Source organism: Stomoxys calcitrans, chromosome 4 (genome assembly GCF_963082655.1).
Source record: "Stomoxys calcitrans chromosome 4, idStoCalc2.1, whole genome shotgun sequence".
NCBI lineage: Eukaryota > Metazoa > Arthropoda > Insecta > Diptera > Muscidae > Stomoxys > Stomoxys calcitrans.
The window spans coordinates 31,576,946-31,599,940 of NC_081555.1; the positions used below are offsets into that span (position 1 = coordinate 31,576,946).

Sequence of the window (22,995 nt, forward strand, 5' to 3'; positions counted from 1 at the left end):
CCAAATCAAAGCATTAATCGAATTGGATCGTCATGTAACTGAGCGTGAGATAGGAGAGAAGTTAAATATACCAAAATCAACCGTTCATTATCACATAAAAAGTCTTGGACTGGTGAAAAAGCTTGATATTTGGGTACCACATTTATTGAAAGAAATTCGTTTAACAAACCGAATCAACGCTTGTGCACCTTATGCACCTTAAACGCAATGAATTCGATCCGTTTTTAAAACGAATCATAACTGGAGATGAAAAATGGATTGTTTACAACAACGTTAGTCGAAAACGATCATGGTCCAAGCATGGTGAACCAGCTCAAACCACTTCAAAGGCGGATATCCACCAAAAGAAGGTAATGCTGTCTGTTTGGTGGGATTGGAAGGGTGTGGTATATTTTGAGCTTCTTCCAAGGAACCAAACGATTAATTCGGATGTTTACTGTCAACAATTGGACAAATTGAATACAGCCATCAAGGAGAAGCGACCAGAATTGGTCAATCGTAAAGGTGTCATATTCCACCAGGACAACGCTAGACCGCACACATCTTTGGTCACTCGCCAAAAACTGACTGAGCTTGGCTGGGAACTTTTGATGCATCCACCATATAGCCTTGACCTTGCACCATTAGACTACCATTTATTTCGATCTTTGCAGAACTCCATAAATGGTAAAACTTTCGGCAATGATGAGGCTATAAAATCGCACTTGGTTCAGTTTTTTTGCAGATAAAGGCCAGAAGTTCTATGAGCGTGGAATACTAAATTTACCAGGAAGATGGCAAAAGGTTATCGAACAAAATGGCAATGATATATTTGATTTAAGTTCATTCTAAGTTTTATTAAAAATTCATTTACTTTCTTTTAAAAAATCCGCAATTACTTTTTGGGCAACCCAATACAATATCCCTGGTTTGGAACTACGATATACCTGGTTTGGAACTACGATATCCCTGGTTTGGAACTACACTATATGCCTGGTAAAAAAAGATACATAGGCTTCTATACGCATGTTTCCAAACTAGACGACCAGATTGACTAGAACTGGTTGCATCGAGAAGGTTACCCGACCACTTTGGTGTGCATCAGAGAACGGTGTGAATGCCATTTTCATTGTCTATGAATCCATTCGTAAAAATAATGCATACTGTTGTCACCACACATCATTTCAAAACAACAGCATTCAACACTATTCATGGAAAGAGTGCATGACCCACCACCATAGAATGGGAAAAGGTATTGTGAAAGATAATGCCAAAAGAATTTACAATCTAAAGATTGAAAAACCGATTTTCTTGAAATTTTCACAGATTGTGGAAGGAGTAAGAGATGATATAATTTGTAAACCCTACACCACTACTGTGGTATAGGGTATTATAACTTAGTGCAGTGCAGAAGGAAGAGGGTTAAATCCATTGATAAGAATACCGATCGACTCAGAATCACGTTCTGAATCGTTTTAGCTATGTCCGTCTGTCTGTCCATGTTAATTTGTGTACAATGTACAGGTAGCAGTTTTCATCAGATCGTCTCAAAATTGGGTACAGGCATGTTTTTCGGCCTAGAGACAAAGCCTTTTGAAATTGAAATAATCGATTCAGATTTGGATATAGCTCCCATATATTGGGTTGCCCAAAAAGTAATTGCGGATTTTTTAAAAGAAAGTAAATGCATTTTTAATAAAACTTAGAATGAACTTTAATCAAATATACTTTTTTTTTACACTTTTTTCTAAAGCAAGCTAAAAGTAACAGCTGATAACTGACAGAAGAAAGAATGCAATTACAGAGTCACAAGCTGTGAACAAATTTGTCAACGCCGACTATATGAAAAATCCGCAATTACTTTTTGGGCAACCCAATATATGTTCGTCCGATTTGCAGTAATAATGCAATAAAATGGTCATTTGTTAACCGATTCTCTCGAAATTTGGCAGGAAGGAGGGTTTCTCTTTTAACTCTCGATAAGGTTTTACCCTAAAAACTTACACTAATTGTAATACTGGAAACCATGCTAAATAATTTTAACAACAATAGACATTAGACAGAAAAATTTTTTTCCTCAAAAAATGTGTTGTGAGTGGTGTATGTAGACTTTTCTCTGCCACTGTATATCGCCCGATTTTAACTTTTAGAGTCATAGCAAGCGCATTTAGTGAAAATTTTTGCCAAAATATTGCACAACGCTTTTCTTGACGACTACCACAATATCTAAGAAGTTTGCTCCAAATCGGTTCAGATTTGTATATAGCTCCCATATATATGTTCGTCCGATTTTGAGAAATATTGCAATAAAGTGATAATTTGTTAACCGATTCTCTCGAAATTTGGCAGAAAGGATTTTCTTATGACTCTCTACATTACTGGTGAATTTCAAAGAAATCAGCCCAGATTTAGATACAGCTGTTATATATGTATATCGCCCGATTTTCCCTCCAAGAGCCACTGCAAGCGCATTTATTGATCAATCTTCCCAAAATTTTGCACAATGCTTTCCTCGACGACTATCACATTATGTGAGAAGTTTGTTCGAAATCGGTTCAGATTTAGATATAGCTCCCATATATATGTTCGTCAGATTTTGGGTAATTTGCAATAATGTTGTGATTTGTCAACCGTAGTTATTACAGTTTGAAGATATTTGCTCGAAATTTGATAAGGATTATTTAATAAAACAATTTGAAAACATTCGCCGAGGTTCATCAAAATTGGTTCAGAATTGGATATATTGGGTTGCCCAAAAAGTAATTGCGGATTTTTCATATAGTCGGCGTTGACAAATTTTTTCACAGCTTGTGACTCTGTAATTGCTTTCTTTCTTCTGTCAGTTATCAGCTGTTACTTTTAGCTTGCTTCAGAAAAAAAAGTGTAAAAAAAGTATTTTTGATTAAAGTTCATTCTAAGTATTATTAAAAATGCATTTACTTTCTTTTAAAAAATCCGCAATTACTTTTTGGGCAACCAATAGCTCCCACATTGTACTTATAGGGTAAGTGTAGGGTATTATACAGTCAGCACCGCCCGACTTTTGCCCTTCCTTATTGGTTTGATACCGGACCCTCCCCCTTACCGCAAAAGCAATACCCAAACATAGAAGTGGGCCGATCGGAACAATATGACACTCAAATAAAGGAGAGTAGAGTACGAATTTGATATTAGAAATTGGGTCCAAGTACAAAGGACGTATAAAAAGGTATTCAAGAGTACTGTCCGGAAGGAGCAATAAGCTATATAATTTTTTGATATCGGAAGCGGACTCTCAACCATGCCACAAAAGAACCGCCCAAAAATAAAATCGAATTGATTGGGACAATATGAAAGACATTTGGGAGTAGAGCACGAATTTCAGATTAACCCGTAAGTAAAAGCAATTGAATTTCGCATACCTATTGAATTATCGGATAAAAGATATATATGGGGGCTATATCGAAATTTGAACCGATTTTTATGAAATTTTGCACACATATATAGACGTCAAATAAAGCACTCCATGCCAAATATTGTGTAGAGATCGGACCAAAATTGTCGACTAGTGGACCAGTTTGCTTTAATGGAGAATATAGGCGTCGTATGAACCACGAGCTTTATGAGCTGTATGACGACGATAGCATTGTTACACGTATGGCTAGGTCATGTTGTCAGAATGGATGAAGAAGCTCCAGCAAAGAAAGACCCGATGGAAAGATCAAGTGGTGGGACACCTTGCTCATAGACTACAGGTTGCAAGTGAGGACATCGGTGAAGAGGAGACTATAAAACATCGGTTAAAATGCCCTTTCTAGGGCGCATCTCCCTAGAAAGAATATTGGTATGTAGATGTTGTTTGACGCCTGGAACATGAATTCGAAGTCCGTTTTCGAGCAAAGGCCCATGGAACCCCCTAAGGGCCCATAACCCCCGCTCGATGGAAAGTGCTCCAACCTAGGCAATATAGATACCAAACGAAATGTATTAACGAGTAGACTAGAAACGTGTAAAAAAACTTTAAAAATTGGACCCGGAAAGGAGCTATGGGGCCTTGAAACTTTTGAACCCCCTAACCCAGGTGCAACATGGGTATTAAATGGAAACGACTGACGAATAGATTATTAATTTGCTAAAGATGATTATAAATATCCCGGCACGGGATAGCTGTGAGCACCACACAGGCTGGAACATTGAGGTCCGGTCTGTGTGGTGTTCATTGCTGTTACGAGAAGCTTAGCTGCGAGCTACCGGGCGCGTCCACAGGTTGCGGATAGTGGAATGCTCCATACGGAGTAGTTGCAGCGGTACCAAGCGGAGAGTTTTAGTGAGAGGCCGGGCGGCACCGGCTCGTGCACAAAAACTGAGTACCTATGGTGCTCGATATTATGACAAGGCGAGTTATTGGCGCCTTTAAATAACCAATCGATCGGTTCCGTGGACCGGAACAAGCTGGCTAAATATGGAGATTGACGACGATTGCCATCTCCACATACAAATATGGTTATAAAAACAAGTATTTCAACATCCCTTGGGTCCTTCCGGGGCCCGAGAGGCCCTTGCTTGCGGCCCTTCCTGTTGTGGCGGTTTTTGGCTCCTAGGGCCTTTGCCCCAAAAAACGGATACAGATTCGTGTATCTGGGGTTAACCCACAAATACATACCAACTTTTAGCGAAATCGAAAGTGCAACCTGTAAAATGCATTTTTCCCAGAATATCTGCTTGGTGCATGTCCCGCACTGACAGGAGTTCCACTTCAGTTTATCATTTCTTTGAGAACTTGTCCCAATTAGCGGATGTGAACATTCGCGAGTTGTTGGGCTTTTTTAAAGCGTTCTGGATGGTTCAACGTAGGATCGCCTTCTAGATTTTCCTGTTTCTACGATATTACAATGGAGGAAAACGTCTGAGTCGGATGGTAAACTGCCACTTAAGCCTAATCTAACCTAACCAAACAATCAATCTCTGGTAAAAGGAAAATCCCCATTCTCCGATAACACTAGAGGCCAGTACTCTCGTGTTGAAGAACCGCCCCAGTTGATTCCGATTCGCCAATTTCCCCTTGTGTGAAGTCGGATTTACTCTCACCGACAAACTTCCGTAGGTAAGAGCAAATTCTTTGACTTGTGCGAACAAAGCATCCAGCTTCCAACCGCTCGGTTGCTAACCCTCGTCATGGGGGTATCATATATCTTCAAAGATGGAGAGGCTACAACAACAACACCCTTTTGACGGATTCCACTGCTTCTGGATTAAAATCAAATCCTGCAGAGGCTTTTATCTCCAAATGAATTTGCAATCGCTTTAATGGCTATGCACATGCACCAATGTCATTCGACCAAACTCTACATAAACTATGGACCACAGCATCCATATGAGAATTCAAATACACACGGAGCCTTCTTTACAGTTTTTATTTTCCCTTAAAATTAGTTAATGCCTGGTTATTATTTGGGAAGTTTCCAATAAAGCAGACTTTCGTTTTCAATCTATTTTCTAATGTTATATTTAGGTCATACTTACAATCCATATGTAGAACTGATACATAATGATGTGACTTGAACAATTCTCTTATTTGGGCCAGTTGTTAAACAAACTAACTGTGACTGAAACCCTGGAGGCTTTCGTTGTGCTCCTGTTTTGACTCGTAGTAAATTGTCCGTCTGCAAACGAAGAGAGAGAGAGAGAAAGAATGAGGTATTAAAAACATTGAATGAGGCAAGATATAGAATGTAGTGGATGATGTTACCTTATCAGATTCACTTGATTCAGTTTTTTGAACTTGATGTGGTATAAAATCACATTCCGGACTAGTACCATAAATATCATCAAAGTTCTCAAAGAGTATTGGAATCTCCAGAACCAAAACGTCTGAAGTGGTTTCAACTTTGCGAAATTTAAACAAAATTACTTGGCCCATTGCGCCCGCAACACATAAACGTCTGGACACAGAGCAAAGATGTATTAATTGAATTGCCAGAGGATGTTCCACACCGCTGTCTGTTTGTAGGGATTTGGATTTTTCAAATATCTTTGCTGTCTTCAGTTTATATAAAATCTAAGAGCAAGAGAGAGAGAGAGAGAGAGAGAATGAGGGGGGGAGAAATAAAAAAAAACATAAATTGACTAGTTTTTGGTCTAGTATTCCAATAATACCTGTAATGTGCCTGCACCAGAATCCCAAAATTTTATGGTGCCATCTTGATGACCTGTTATGACTATTTCGGCATAACTACAAGACGCTGGTGACCATTCTCCACCTGATACAGGCCATTCTCTTTCGGAGAAACCAGTTTTTTTAGATGTCGTAGTACGGCCAACCTGTTTGAATATAAAAATTCTATAGAAAACTGGCAAAAGAGCTTTCTTTTCATATCTACTTACAGAGTAAAAAGCAGGAACCAAATCCGAGGGGCAATCAGTTAAGTAAGTGCAATATGTAACAGGTGATTCGTGTAAGTCCATGGGATAAGGCGATTCGAAACATGGAAAACCGGGTGTAAGTAAGTCTATTAATACTAAATCATACTGCAGAAGTACTGCTATCGCATATGGTTCTTGGGTTTCTGCAAACATATCAAGAAAATAAATCAAAAATTCTCCAGTAATGTTATGGGCTACGGGCATTGAAACTTACCACTAGTCCAAGGGTTTTCACAAAGTGTTATAAAATCAACAACAGCATGTTCCATTTCTAAGACGGTGGTTGTCTTCCCCACCATAACAGTGATACAATTGGATTTTGCTCCCTTCTCTGTTGGCATACCACCCGAAAAAATCGTAAAGGTTTCTCTGCAATATGACAAATTAAAGATTATGGTTGTAGAAGAATATACAAAGCTTGGTATTTACGATGGTTGTTTAGTGCGTTAACTTACCCAGATTGAGAAGCTTTCAAATCAACTTTGTAAATTGGATTGCATTTTTCAACCGTACCCTCTCTCGATGTTTTGGCTAGAAAAAAAAGTAACGAAAAAATAAAATTAAAACTAAATAATGAATTCTCATTCTCAAATTTAGATCAATTTCCCTACGGTCCACCGAACGGAATCGGCTATAAAAATGAGTACTGTTTTCATTGGTCTTAAAACTTAAATCGAACAGCACTTATTGATATGGGAAAAGTTTCCCCCTTCACTAATATCATGGCAGCCGGCTGTACGCACCAGATTGACCCGATGGAACTCTTCATCGGCAAGGGCTGCCGCCTCAGTGTACGAGTGTCTTTTCCGCACCTTTCTGGTACGTGCCGGGATTTAAAAGAGCCCCGGACCCTGGTTCTGTTCGGTTTGCCAGAACCGCCACCATCATCGGTCGGTGAGGTGTAACCGTTGCATGGAGTGGGTACATTTCCGATCTTCCTCTGGCTTCACTTCACTACGGGAGTATAGTCATGCTGGATATTTTGCTGTGCGAGGGAAGCAGTGGGTCACTAGCGTCCTCGTCGTCGGACTATTTCATCCCCCCCAATCTCTCCCGTGCGGCAAGATACGCAGCAGTAGCATACCAGCCCCAATATTGCCAGGTCAATGCCGGGAAGTGTATAACTTTTGCAACTAAACTGCAACGGTCCCCGTGGCAAGATCGATAAGATTGTGGATTTTATGAGTCGGAAGAACATATTGGTCGCAGCGATTCGGAAGACAAAGCTGACCTGCAGTTTGCACAGTAGTCACGGATACAATGTACTACGTAAGGATCGCCCAAAGAATAAAGGTGGGGGATTGGCCTTCGTGATACACCATTCCGTGCAATATAGACCCATCTCGCCTGCGCCTTGCGCTAGTTACCATGGGGATAGTAGTCAGGTCCGGTACTACCGACATAGAGTTATACAACGTGTACATACCGCCGGTTGGTAGCTGTGTCCCAATTAATGGCCAAGTTTACAACCCCGACATAAGTGGGTTACTATCTGGCCATTATCGTCTGGTTCTAGGTGACTTTAATGCGCATCACATTTCATGGCATTCTCCCCTGGGTAACGACCAGCGTGGCATAGCTTTGGCAGAGCAGATTGATGGCTTCACGCTTTGCACGGTGAATGAGGATGACCACCACTAGCATTACGAGGAGGTGTAGGTAGCAGCTCGATAGACATTTCCATTGCATCCCCTGATCTCCTGAGTGACGTATTCTGGCAAGCCGTCATCTCTTTGGGGTCATACCACCTCCTCATAATACTCACCATCGGCCGACTACCCGACTTCATAACCTCTGAGAGCCGAACGTTATCAATCAGAAGAAGGCCGATTGGGCTGGCTTCAGAGAGTACACCAATTGCTGCTTCAGGGAACTGACATCCCTCTCGGAAGTGCTAGTTGCTTAGCCCTGAAAAAAAAAATCGAATGCTCTTCTCTCAAATACCAGTTATTTGAACTCCATATTGCCATTGGCCTCAAAATTGCATATCAAATTCGTTTTCTAATCTCAAATAGCTTTCACTTAAACCACTTATTGCAAAAGTCAGCAAATATGTCCGGTTTGGGGTATGGGCCCTTAAAACTATCAATATCAAGCTCCAATCTCCTTAAGACCCACATTGTTATGGTGAGCATGAGGGTGGTAGGGGATTGCTATGAGGGTGGGACGTCCCCTAGACAGTTGTCGCCGAATGTTGATATCAGATTCGAGGTCTACTCCCAAATACCTTTCATTTGAGCCCCATATTTCCATAGTCGGCAAACATGTCCTGTTTGGGCGGCGTTTTGGGGGATGAAGCGGTCACTCAGTGACTTGGCCCTGAAAATGTATATCAAATTCGTGTTTTGCTCTAAAATACCTCTTATTTGAGCCCCATATTGCAATAGTCAGCAAATCGTTCCTATTTGGGTGGTGTTTTGGGGGTGTGGTGACACCATAGACACTTTTCCCGAATATTGTAATCAGATTCCTGCATTACTCCCAAAGACCTTTCATATGAGCCCCATATTGCCATGGTCGAAAATTTTTTCTCTTTGAGGGGTGTTTTTGGGGAGGGGCGGCTCCCCAAACACTTGGTCCCACATTTGGATATCAGATTCGTATTCTACACTCAAATACCTTTTTTAGCTCCATATTGCCATGGCCAGTAAATAAGTCTTGTTTTTGATGGTGTTTTGGTGAGGGGGTGGACCACCAGAAACTTGATCCCACACTTGATCCCACACTTGATCCCACACTTGGTCCAACAATTGGATATCAGATACGTTTTCTAACCTTAAATGCCTTTCATTTGAGTCCCTTATTGTCGTGATTGGTCTTTAAATATATTTGGTAGGTTTTGGGAGTGGGGCGGCCCCCGTAGGTAATCTATCCGAAATTTGGATACCAAATTTTTGTTTTTGGGTTACTATAAGAGAGAACACAAAATATAGCTTCGTACCATCATAGCCGAGATATGGCGTTTCTGAAAATAGGGGTAAGGGCGAGAGTCCATCCCTCCTTCAGATATCAAAAAATGTAGTACCCTATTTTTACCACAGGATTACGTTTTCTAACCTTAAATGCCTTTCATTTGAGTCCCTTATTGTCGTGATTGGTCTTTATAAATATTTGGTAGGTTTTGGGAGTGGGGCAGCGCCCATAGGTAACCTATCCGAAATTTGGATACCAAATTTTTGTTTTTGGTTTACTATAAGAAAGAACACAAAATTTCGCTTAAATCGTACCATCTTAGCCGAGATATGGCGTTTCTGAAAATAAGGGTAAGGGGGAGGGTCCGTCCCCCCTTCAGATATGAAAAAATGTAATACCCTATTTTTACCACGGGATTATTGTGCACCATCTGTGAAAATTTCAAGAAAATCGGTTCACCCGTATTTCAGTCTATACGGAACATACATACAAACAAACAAACACAAATTCATTTTTATATATAAGACTAGCTGGACAGGGCCCGCTCCGCTGTGCCTTCTTTCACTCTCTTATTTGATCTAAGCCCTATACGGCCCCGTCAAGAAATAAGTCCTGTTTGGGAGTGCTGGTACGGCTTTTCAGATATTTCATGCCAATGTTGGTATTATATTGGTGCTCTTCTCCTAAATGCCTTTCATTGGAGCCTAATATTTCGATGGTCGGTAAATATGTCCGGTATTAGGTTTTTTGGGGGGTGAGGCGGATCCCCATATATCAGATTAAAGCCCTGGTCTCCAATACCTTTCATAAATTTTTATATCAGCAATGGACACTACCTTTAAATAGCTTTCATTTGATATCCATATTGTCCCAGTCGGAAAATTTGTTCTGTTGGGGGGTTTTGGTGCGTGGGGACGGCCCTCAGACACCAAAAAATAAATGTTTGTGTCAGATTTGCATTCTCGATTTAAATACCTTTCACTTGGTACCCATATTGCTCAAATCGGTTAAAGTGTACTGTTGGGTGGTGTTATTGGGGGTGGGTGGCCCCCCGACACTTAGGGTAACATATTAATGCCAAGTTCGTACTCTACTCTTAAATACGTTTCATTTGATACCCATATTGCCCAAAGCAGTAAAATTGTCCTCTTGAGGCTTTTGGGGTGGGGGACCCCCCGAAAATTAAGAGGCAAATTTTTATACCAAATTCGTACTCTACTCTTAAATACCTTTCATGTGACACCCATATTGTCCCAATCGGTACACATGTCCGTTCGGGTGGGTTTCGGGATGGGGCGCCCCAGGATATTTGACCCCAAAATTGTTTTCGCTTAAATCATTGCACACATCTCCGAGATCTGGCGTTTTTGAAAATTATGGTATGGGGGAGGATTCGCCCCCCCTCGAATATCAAAAAATTTAGTACCCAATTTTCACCTGGGGCTCAAACTTTACCATCTGTGAAATTTTCATGAAAATCGGTTCAGCCATTTTTAAATCTATACGGAACAGACAAACAAACAAACAAAGCGCAAAAATTTAATTTTTATATAATAGATAATGATGCTAACGGTAATGAACTTCATCGATATACAAAAGCATAAACATCGGTCGATTTAAGATTTTATTTCTTTCACATTTGCCCCACCTAATGTTTCATACTTTTTTTTTACTAAATTTTCATAAATAATTTATTTTTTTTACGATACATACCATGAGGATAGACTAGAGATTGAGGTTTTGGGGTCGGCTTCATAGGCCATGAACATATGGAACCATCTTTATGCGAGGATACAAAATATTTTCCTTCATAATGCCATGCTATTGACTTCACCGGATCCGAGGATACCCATCTGATCTCGGCAAATTTGGATTTCAAGTCCCAAAGGACAAGCAAACCACATTCGTATGCAATCAACAACTGCAAAAGAGAAAAAAGGAAAGGGAGATTAAAAAAGGAAGGACATTTCAATTAACTAACAGCTATAGTAGTATAACCTTACCTTATTTGCATCTATTGGATTATCACATAATGCAATCACAGCACCAGGATGATTAGCTCTAGCCCTATAAGCATTTAATAATAATTATATAAAAGTGTATAATTTCAGAAAAAACAAAACAACTTAAATCCACAGGTGGTCTGGTGACTTTGGTAAATAACCAAAAAAGTTCACTTACAATTCAATTGCTTTGTTCCAGTTTATAACGTAACCGCTAAGGGCAAATGTCTCTATGTTGACCACATGAATGTTGCCTTTTTCTGTGCCAACATACAGCCATTTGCTTGCCACTGCTAAGTGAATGCATGTTACTCTTAATGTGGAGAATAAAGGAAGAAAAGGAAAAAACAAAAATAATTTTTGTAAATTATATTTCATATTGAAATTAGTAGTATATATATAAAAGAAATACAAATAGCCAAAATAACGGCCATATTAATGGTGCTCGATTAGAGGAGGTCCAATTTGGGAACCTAATTTGTACATGGCTCTTATAAATTAATATTTATTTTTAACTTTTGTTTGCACGGCATAATCAAATAATAATCGGCAAACAATTATTATCGAAAACAAGTACACTCAAGAAAAAATGTCACACAAAATACAGTTAGGCCAGTAAGGATGAGATACATATCGCGATGCAACTTCACACAATCTTTTTTTCTCTTAAATCTTAAATTTGAAAATAAATAGAAATTGGACGAAAAATAGACCCTCTGTACCTTTAGAAGGTGCGAGTTTCCCACAGTCAGCCATTTAAGGCCTCTAAAGTAGTCCAGAATAATAACAGAGTTAAGTTGCTGGTGAGATTCCAGGCACGAAAAAGTGGTGTTAAAGCAAAAATCCATTCTCCCATTCAACATTCTTCATCATCCATCCATTCTTCATCACCACAAACCCTGCAGTAGTTCGCCTTTCCCTGTGCCCAGTGCAACGTCAAACCCCTGACATTGCAATGACTAGTCAAGACATAATGAATAGAGTCCGGATTTATATGCAAAATCAAAACTTTGTCATCTATTATTTGGCAATGCGGTAATATTTTGTGATACAATTTTGCTATGCAAAGTTCGAAAATCATTACATATTTACAAAATAAAATTTTAATGTAAAATATTACGGCACTTTTTAAATAATAGATATGAAAATTTAGATTTTGCAAAACACCGCACTCTATAATGACGAAATCAGTAGAACCCTCAAAGGATAAAAAACGTTTATCGAAGCATTCAGGAAGAGGGAACAATAGAATATGTATCTGTTGTATGCGTGTTCCCCTCAAGCAAACAAAAAATGAAGTTCTACTTTAGAACTTCATGGCTTAAATTGTCCAAATGCTGATTACACACAGCCGATTTTACCCTAACCTTGATAACAACCAAATTTGTTTTGTGCCCGTAAGCATTTACTTTGGAACAGCAAACTTTTTCGCAGGTAAGCATTCATTAGCAACAGCAAACTTTTTTGCGCATATGCTATTGACAGTAAACTTTTTATTGTGCAAAAATCCCTAAAAGCGTCATTTCCACAAAGGGTACACCACAACGAGTTCGTTTTTTATTGTGTGTAAACATACCCCAATTACATTACCATAGGCGAGTATACATACGTATATGTAAAAAAAATCCTTAATAACCCAATCCCAAGCGTTACGTTAAACGGACTAATTGGTTGTATACGAGTAGTTAAATAGTACATTGAACCGTTATGTAAATCTAATGCGAACATATGTAGGTAGCGGATGTACTATTGCTCGTAGGCTCGCGTGTGATCTAGACCTCGAGCAATTTTGCACTTCTTGTTTACTGTGTGTTGCCATGAAAACACCCAGCCAAACCAATCAACCAATCACTCTGCTCTACTTGCTACTCAACCTCTGCCACCCATAATCCCAGAAATTGTTATGACCTGCCTTATAAACGCTAAAGTAAAGCTATTAGCATTGGGTTCAGCTACGCATGTCCTCCCTCAAACTCATCACCCCAATAATGTCGTTGTACACATTTCTTGTACTGATTACTTTTTCAAGTTAACCGCCTTTGCCACCAATGGCCCATTAATATGTAATTATGACCCGGTTTGTCTCAAAAAAAAAAAAAACGAACAGAAATAGCAACAAAAAAAAATAACCTCAAAGTTCACAGATTTATTTGCGCTAGTAAAGAACTGTTGGCAGGTCTGCAAACAATAAGTGTGTGTGTATGGCTGTATCCTGCTAGCATAGCTACTCTGTTTAGTATTCTTACAGTTGGCCATCTAGCATGTAAAACGAATTACAGGCAGTTAACAAACATTTGTCGCAGTTTCATAGGTCATTAGTTTTGCCATTTTTGTATGTATGTGTGTTTGCATGCTTGTGTTAGGTATTTCAAAACATTCGCTGGGAATAAATTTTGAATAAATTCATTTGGGAGCTTACAGCTACAACGAAAACGGACAGGAAAAACAAATAAATTCAATAAACATTTCAATGGGACCAGAGAGTCCTTACAATAAATTTTCAATGTCCTCTACATGTTAATAAAAAAAAATAAAAAAGATGAAGAGAGAAAATAACAAAAGTTAATTTCGCCTAAATTTTATCACCAAAATCCAATTTTAATGAAATTCCTAAAAATAAAGATATAATTTTTATTTTGCGAACTATATGTTTGTCTGCATTTATGTAAATTTTAGTAATGATCCCAAACAACACAGCTGTGCGGAAACAATTCACAATGGAATACTTCGCGAATGCTAGTAATGGTCACAATTACAACAGCTGCTCGATCAATCACAATAGAATATTGTGTAATACTTTTAACAGCTGGATTGCAAGTATGTCTTTTATTGCTGTTAAAGCGAATGTCGCTTAAACATACTGCCCATGAACATTCCATTAAGGAACTTCTCACATATCAATGAGTGCTGCCCGATTCAAGTTTAAGCTCTATGATAAGCGACCTCCTTTTTATTGCCGATTCAAATCGGAGTATCGCAGTGCAGCACCCCTTAGGGGAGAAGTAGTTACATGGCATGGTACCTCACAAATGTCGGATAACAACCTCTGCTCATTTTGTTCTGACGTTCTCGCCAGGATTTGAACACAGTTCAGCGTAATATGTGGAAATGCTAAATGCTACGGTGGCCTTCCGCCGGGCACAAGTGTAAATAATGACGGAACAGAATTGTTGTTGCTTCTGAAAATCTTTGGCTGAATACTCGGGTATGATTATTGGTATAAATGAAATCATTCCGGGAGTTTTGTTGATACATTATCTAGCTGATAAAGCCAATTGCAGAATTCATAGAGCAAGATCAAATGCAAGATAATGAAAAACGCAACTGCCCACAATATCTTAAGACCAAAACAGAATGTCCGCGTTGAGGAGCGTTGCGTTGAAAAATGTAACTCTGCAAACAAATCCCGCAAAATCTACGCGCAAAATTTTAAGAATTTTCATTTTTTACGACTGAAATCGAGCGCCATTCTGTGTTGCCACACGTGAAGTGGTGTTTTAAGACTCACAATAGCAACAGCTGCCCAGAAACCATTCACAATAGAATATATATTATGATATATATTATACAATAATATAAAAACTCAGTCGGATCCAAGGCTTAATAAATAAAATTATTTAAATTGTGCTGTCATAGGCTATACTTTTAGTAGGCCCTTACGGCTTTGTGAGACAAAAGATCAAATTCATTGAAAATCTTTTTCACATTTGTACATCATTATTATTTCAATGGTAATTGCTTGTTTGTTTCCTTCCGTTTTGTTTTCCAATTTCTCTATGTCCTTAAGAATTACTTATTGTAGTGATTTGCCTATGGCTTTGAGAGGAAAAAAACAATGGTAAAATGGTGCTGGTTTATGCTACCAGGTAGACAATATTGTAAATTGCCATAATTTCTGCTAAAGAAAAGTGAAATTATAGGGCTGTGGTAGATAACCAACACGGAGAAAATTTCGAAGGAAACTTTAACAACAAGATAAAAATTATTAAAAAATTATGTTTTTTCAGATAATTTTCAAAAAATTTTCGGAAAATTTTGTTTTTTTTTTTTAATTTGGGCACATTTCGTTTTTATAGAAGTTTTCTGAATTTTTTTTAGAACATTTTTTGAGAATTAAGTTTATATAGAAAATTTTCGTAAAATTCTGTTTTTTTTAAAAAAATTTTTCGAAAATTTTATTTTTGTAGAAAATTTTCGGAAAATTTTAATTTAAAAATTTACAAACATTTTTGTTTTATAGAAAATTTTATGACAGTTTTATTTTTTTTTTCTATAAACGGAAAATTTTCTGTTTATATATAATTTTTGGAAAATTTTGTTTTTACAAATAATTTTACGTACATTTTTGTTTTATAGAATATTTTATGAAAGTTTTGTTTTTTTTTCTATAAACGGAAAATTTTCTGTTTATATATATTTTTTGAAAAATTTTGTTTTTACATATAACTTTCGCAAAATTTTGTTTATATAGATAATTTTCGCAAAACTTAGTTTTTAATAAAAATTTTCGCAAAATTTAGTTTTTATAGAAAATTTTCAAAAAATTAGGTTTTTATTGAAAATTTTAGAAACATTTTGTTTTTATAGAAAATTTTGGTAGAATTTTGTTTTTATAGAAAATTTTCGGAAATTTTGTTTTACAGATAATTTTCGGAAAATTGTGTTTTTACATATAATTTTCGGAAAATTTTTTTTATAGAAAATTTTCGGAAAATTTTGTTTTTATAGAAAATTTTCGGAAAATTTTGTTTTTATAGAAAATTTTCGGAAAATTTTGTTTTTATAGAAAATTTTCGGAAAATTTTGTTTCTATAGAAAATTTTCGGAAAATTTTGTTTTTATAGAAAATTTTCGGAAAATTTTGTTTTTATAGAAAATTTTCGGAAAATTTTGTTTTTATAGAAAATTTTCGGAAAATTTTGTTTTTATAGAAAATTTTCGGAAAATTTTGTTTTTATAGAAAATTTTCGGAAAATTTTGTTTTTATAGAAAATTTTCGGAAAATTTTGTTATTATAGAAAATTTTCGGAAAATTTTGTTTTTATAGAAAATTTTCGGAAAATTTTGTTTTTATAGAAAATTTTCGGAAAATTTTGTTTTTATAGAAACTTTTCGGAAAATTTTGTTTTTATAGAAACTTTTCGGAAAATTTTGTTTTTATAGAAAATTTTCGGAAAATTTTGTTTTTAAAGAAAATTTTCGGAAAATTTTGTTTTTGTAGAAAATTTTCATAAAATTTTGTTTTTATAGAAATTTTTCGGAAAATTTTGTTTTTATAAAAAATTTTTGGAATTGTAAGGTTTTCCCAGTTTGAAGATAAACCGCTTCCTGTCACAGTTCTGTTCCCGGTTTTTTTTCTCTTCTATGTGCAGTAGCTCGACAATTGGAACGTTTGCAAGACCGGTGACTGCTTCGATCGCCAAGGTGGAGATTCCTGACGTATTCCTCCGCCTTTTCGCTTTTTGTTGCCCATTGACCTCTCTCTCATCAAAAGCCAGCAGCTCCTTAAACATTATTCGGTTGTCAGTAGGTCAGAGAGTCCTGGCAATCCCTCAAAGATTCGCTATAGTCGTTGCATCCCTCTTTTATATTCAATTCCCTCAACTATGTCCTCGACAAATGGTACGTATGCAAAGTCGACGACTGGTTCAATGACTAAGGACAAGCGCTTTCTCACTTCTTCGTACTGCTTCTTATTTCCCGAAAAACCAGCCTTAAGTTTATTCAGGAAATCTGTATATGCGGTCACGCATTTTGCCGCCAAACTATGCCTTGAGTGCCGCCAAACATCCCACTATCCAAATTCTGTGGCTGAAAGGCGGTAAATTTCAGCCTAGGATTTTCCTTGCAGCTCTTATCACCCCCCTGACATCAATTTGGAGCCATCTGTGGTGTCCGCGATCTCCTTAAAAACAGCTTTGCCTCTAAACTCTTTCTTTCGGGAAAAGGGAATCTCGAAGATTTTATCTCGAATCAGTCTTGGGTAGTCCGATACCTTCCTTAGTCTACTCTTCGTATCTGTAGTATCCAGAATGGAACAATGGCCGCACTCTCCTCACTAGCATGCCAAATCAATCTCCCGCTGATCTAGATGAGGTCTATAGTCTTGGGCTTTTTCCCCCCTTTTTTTCTTTTCTTTGACAGTTTTGAATTGAGGACTAGGTCTAGACTTTCGTCTTTTACGACAACTTAAGTGTAATCCCTTCCAGAAATGGGAATCAAATATTCCATATCTTATAACTCCAAGTGAAAAGTAACGTCTTCCTTAGGTTCGTTCATAACCCATTTCAGGTAGACCAATTCGACAATCTTAACTTAGTGACCTTTCCATGATATCGCTGATCGCGAACAGAAACTTGTGTTGGATGAACAGCACAACATCACCCGCATATACGATTTCTTGCTAACCCTTTTAAGAACCTAAGGAACTTTTTATTTATCACGAGCTACCAGATAATCGACGAGAACACTATACCTTGAGGCCGAACGGCCCACATGCCCTTTTGAGACACTTGGGTCCCAATTTTTTTATATCAAATTCATTTGATACCAATATTGTCCCATTCGGCTTACATACCCGTTCGGGTGGGGCGTTTCCCTTAGGTTGCTTGAACACAATATTTGTAAAAAATCATGTTTTTAAACTAGCATAAAATTAGCCTAAGGTATTAAAAAAAAGAAGTACAATATTTTGAGCTCGATGCCAAAACATGTTAAGTTAATCAACTTATTTTTATAGAAAATTTTGTGGAAATTCGGTTTTTAATAATTTTTTGGGCAAATTTTATTAAAAAAGTTTCGTGGATTTTTTTATAACACATGTTGACATTTTCTATATTTGTTTCATTTTATTCTCTTTTTTTTTTTTGAGTGTATTATTTTCAATTGGCATTGGGTTTTTTCTGTCTCTGACACTGCCAACTGTTATTTCTATTGCATTTCATTGGCCATGGCTAGTATTATGTAGAAAACGTATCTTTTTTTGTTTTTGTTAATTTGGCATTCTTACCTTTCTCGTTGAAATTTTAAGCTTTGTATGACTTGAGGTACTTTTTGGCGTATATTCCACAAATGTATTGTGTCATCTGCGGTCACGGTTACCAATTTTCCATCATTGACTAAAAATTCGGATAGAATTACGGGACATGCAGATTCACCTTCATGACTGATATGAGTATCCACACCCGGACGGCCCAATCTAGGAAAGAGAAAAAGTATGAAAAGGCAAAAAAAATTTTTAATAAATTAATTAAAAAATAAGATGTTCGTAGACATTCTTGATTTTACTTCCTACCCTTAAAACTTGTGATTTTAATATAAATAAAGTTAAATCATTTTGTTTTAAAATTTTACATCATAAGCTTATTTAAGGTAGTAGTGGCAGTAAGGTAGTAGTGGCAGTAAGGTAGTAGTAGCAGTAAGGTAGTAGTGGCAGTAAGGTAGTAGTGGCAGTAAAGTAGTAATGGCAGTAAGGTAGTAGTGGCAGTAAGGTAATAGTGGCAGTAAAATGGTAGTGGCAGTAAGATAGTTGCGGCAGTAAGGAAGTGATGGCAGTCCCTAATAGTTTCCCCAAGACAATGTTAAGCACATAGTAGCGACATGGCAAAGCCTTTGGCCGGAATCGAGCCTACGAATTATCGTATCATATTATCTAGCCGCAGTCGGAGTTTACTTTAAAGTCGTAGCAAGCTTACTCAACTCCGACTCTACCTTAGAGAGTGAGTCCCACTTAAATTTTAAAATCTTGATCCCATCGACTCTGCAATTCTGCCTACGACCTGCTCGCTGCCAACTGAGCCAGCAAGTCCCTTTCGTATTCCCTTTAAAACCAAAAGTAAAACCAAGAACACGAATAATTTCTCTACTTACAATCTTAGACTGCCCGATTTGTCGCCAATAACTAACAGCCTTTGTACTGGATCAAATGCAAATGTCGTTGGAGAGTAGGGAAATCCATGACGAAAGGTCTACAAGGCAAAAGCACGATACAGAAATAATTAGAATAGAACCCAGCAGCAAGGAGCATACAATTAAGGAATTTAGAAAATCACTTAAACCTCTGGAATCAATGAGTGGTTTTTTTTATGCGATGAATGTCTTGAAATCGGCCATAGCCGCGTGTGTCTTATGATAGCCTTTAACAGAACACTACCAAATAAAACAAACGCTAACTATAGCCAATTTGTTAAAGGGGAGAATATAACTGTTTTTTGTTTGGATCACCTCAAAGTCACTTTCATTCACTTTCACTGTTAATATTGTCTGCTTCTTCACTCCGACATACCTTTCTTATCGTAAAATGGTCTGGTCTAAGGGTCTCATGAATCTCCTGCTCTTGTCTTGCAGTTTGCGGCTGAACCGTTTGTCGAAATCCATCAAGAACGCCTCTAAATGTGAACTTTTTCATTTTTTACACATAGAATGATTTTTTGGAATTTGTGTTGTAGAGGACTTGTAGCTTTACAGTAAGTTTGCAGCAGCCAATCTTACAAATAATCCATTTGCCCCTGAAATTAAAAAAGAGAAAAAAAAATTGTAATTTGAAAAAGTAATCGGGTTCATGTTAGTAAAGATTAACAAATTTTGTCTAATTTTTTGTTTGTTTTTTGTTTACTAGAACTGGGACCATAAGTACTATAGTGTTTTCCAACCCCTTCAATATCGGACATACAGTTTATTCATGACTTTTCGAGAAGGAAGAGAAAAAACACAATCATTTTTTTCGCAGAAAGTTGGGATAGTTGATATATGGCGGTGGTAACACAGTTTGCCAAACAATTTGAGCAAAAACGTGCAAATATTTGTAGAATTTGTAAATTAAACTTAAAAACAATGTGTGGTATTGCAATTGAACACCATTTATTAATAATTGTGAATTGTATAAATAATTGGTTAAATGATTGCTTTAATAATAACTCTGCCATTCACAATAGGTGTATTTCTTTAGTCGACCGAATATAGTTGTGAAAAACAAAGTATGGCAATCCTGGAGACTCATTCACACTACACAGCACTGTTTAGTACTAAAATAGAACAACGCTATTTGTTCTGTTTTATTATAGTACTGGTTAGAAAAAGCCGGAAAGAGCAAAAAACTAAAACGCAAAAAATGTTTCCAAGCCATTTTCCCACCTGTCAAAAACAAAACTAAAAAAAGTGAAAATATTTATAAAATTTATAAATAAAATTGGCAAAACATGTGTAGGCATAAAATTCAAATAAAATTTATTAAGATTTGTTCACGCAATTTTATAAATATTTCGGTTAAATTTTATCGTGTCATTCACAATAGAGTTATTTCTGCATGTGGACACACCTATTTGTGATAAACATATCATGGCAATACTGAAGAAAGATGTTCAACATAAAGCCTAGTACTGACTTCGGCTTTTTACACGAACAACTCAAACCAACCCAACTCAAAACGCACTATAAAAAATGGTGACGAAGATAATACGAACACATTCCGTACAAGTGGTACTGAGTTCTATGAGCAAAATAGTAGCGACATGTCGCTGCAACAGAATAAATTTCGCACAATTTTAATTGCAAATGCAATTAAATGCTCACGAAACGGGCCGAATCAAATCAAATCGTTCGAAATATCTCTATTGTGAATTATGTATTTCTTTTTTGAAAGTGAATTTTTGAAATATAAGAACGCGAATGTTTAAATCTATCATAGTTTATAACAAATTCAATGTTACAGTGAGTATACAAGTGGTATAACATCCATTAAATTCGAGATTAAATTTCATTCGATACGAAAGCGCACTTGATCACGTATGCGGCGATTCGGCCCCTGCACTGGTAATTTATCCAGAACTTCGTTGTCCCTGATAGATGTTATTTTTCACTGCACTAGCCATGAAATAGAAAATAGCCATGAATAAACTATTCACAGACATTTTTTAATTAAACATTTAACATATTAAATAAGTGAAACAATAATTAGGGGAATATATATACAGGGTGGCTGATGAATATTGCTACAATGATGAATATTGCTACATTTTTTTTTCGGTGTATGGAATACATTTTTCTTTTATTCATGTTAAATTAAATTATTAAATTAATTATTAAATTATTATTAATTAAATTAATTAATTAATTAATTAAATTAATTATTAAATTATTATTATTAAATAGAAAAAAAGTTATTACATTTTTTTTTGGTAGCGGCTTTCATCAGCCACCCTGTATGTAAATTTTATTCTTCTTCATTTAAAAAAGAAAATCACAGAGTGTTAGTGTCAGACCCTACAATTGTAGTTAAGTATAGGAAAACTATAATTAAACCTTTTTGGTCAATAACTGCTAATTAGAATAATGAATATAAATGATTAAATTTCAATTACTCTAAATAGTGGTTTCAACAACATGTCCAGAAATCACACCTGTCCAAAGTACACAGGCGTATACAAACACTTTTACAATCAGGCACATTCCATATAACCCATGGCCCATACTCTGGCAACACTTAAGTTCTTGTGAATAATAAATTGACCTCCACACTAACAAAGCTATGAATTTTTGTCTAGTTTTGTTAACTATGTGATAATTAATTTGGTGACAGGTGGGAAACTAAGGCAAGGAAAATTACATCAAATGGAATGCGTGTTTCAACAACCACTGCCCAATGCATACTATTATGAGAGTTATCAAAACAGAGAGAGAGAGAGAAAGAGAGTGAGGGAAAGAGAAGATGAAAGACAGTGAGTAAAATCCAAAACACTGGCAACACCTCTATGTTAGTGGTCAAAGTATATGGTGTTTTATGATGTCAAAAACAAATTAACTTCCACATATGTTCCTTAGTAGGTAGAGGATATTTGCTTTGCAAGTAATATCAACAAAGTTTTATTAACTTTAATCAAATAAGGTAGAGTTTTAATCAAACCAAATGTATGTAGAGACGAAGCAAACTTTGTAATTTATTAGTTTAGTGAGATAATATCTGCAGAACAGCGGGGAACCTAGAACCATAAAAAAAAACTTTTAAAAAGCTAAGAATCATTTGTCTTACCAGCAATAAAAAGAACATGTAGACTAAAACATGATTTCTATTAGAAATAAGTATAAAATATGAAAATACCAAAGACAGAGAACATTCAAGAAAATTTTTTTCAGGTGATGGAAAATCTGCGATCATTTATGTCAACAAATGATATTAACAAATGCCGCAAACTAATTGAAGTAGAGCTGGCAAGCTATCGATATACGCAACTTTCGATAATTTCTCATAACAAGTATCGATACGATCGTTAATCGTTAAACGAGAAGTAACAAGTAATAGCGTGATAAGTTCGGCCGAGCCGTATCTTGGGAACCCACCACGATTTATTCTGCTAAAAATTTATACAAAATAAATTTAGTTGAAGGCATAATTTAATTATACATACCAAACTTCTGTCAAACCAACAAAATTAAATCTTCTGAGAACCGAACAAGGAAAATCGAGAGACCAGTTTATATGAGAGCTATGTCAGGTTATAGACTGATTTAAACTGTAATAGGCACAGCTGTTGGAAGTCATAACAGAACACTAAATGCAAAATTTAAGCCAAATCTGACAAAAATTGCGGCTTGTAAGGTCTCAAGAAGCCAAATCGGGAGATCGGTTTATATGAGACCTGTGTCAGGTTATAGACAGATTTGGACCGTACAAGGCACAGTTGTTGGAAGTCATAACAGAACA

General features: G+C 36.6%; 1 protein-coding gene across 9 annotated transcripts in view; it reads right to left on the bottom strand.

Annotated features, from left to right (window-relative positions):
* The window catches only part of LOC106083902 (syntaxin-binding protein 5), a 152,644-nt gene that overhangs the window by 56,081 nt on the left and 73,568 nt on the right, over window positions 1-22,995 (bottom strand). For all 9 annotated transcript variants that reach the window (XM_013247199.2, XM_013247197.2, XM_013247196.2 and 6 more), the window contains 12 exons: window positions 19,582-19,804; window positions 19,167-19,264; window positions 18,307-18,495; window positions 11,476-11,610; window positions 11,298-11,361; window positions 11,008-11,215; window positions 6,837-6,912; window positions 6,596-6,750; window positions 6,343-6,524; window positions 6,115-6,279; window positions 5,708-6,016; window positions 5,482-5,621 (listed from right to left, as the gene is read on the bottom strand). In XM_013247199.2, coding sequence (XP_013102653.1) covers window positions 5,482-5,621; window positions 5,708-6,016; window positions 6,115-6,279; window positions 6,343-6,524; window positions 6,596-6,750; window positions 6,837-6,912; window positions 11,008-11,215; window positions 11,298-11,361; window positions 11,476-11,610; window positions 18,307-18,495; window positions 19,167-19,264; window positions 19,582-19,704 — 1,844 coding nt within the window. In that variant the 5' untranslated portion in view covers window positions 19,705-19,804. The remainder of the gene's footprint in view (window positions 1-5,481; window positions 5,622-5,707; window positions 6,017-6,114; window positions 6,280-6,342; window positions 6,525-6,595; window positions 6,751-6,836; window positions 6,913-11,007; window positions 11,216-11,297; window positions 11,362-11,475; window positions 11,611-18,306; window positions 18,496-19,166; window positions 19,265-19,581; window positions 19,805-22,995) is intronic.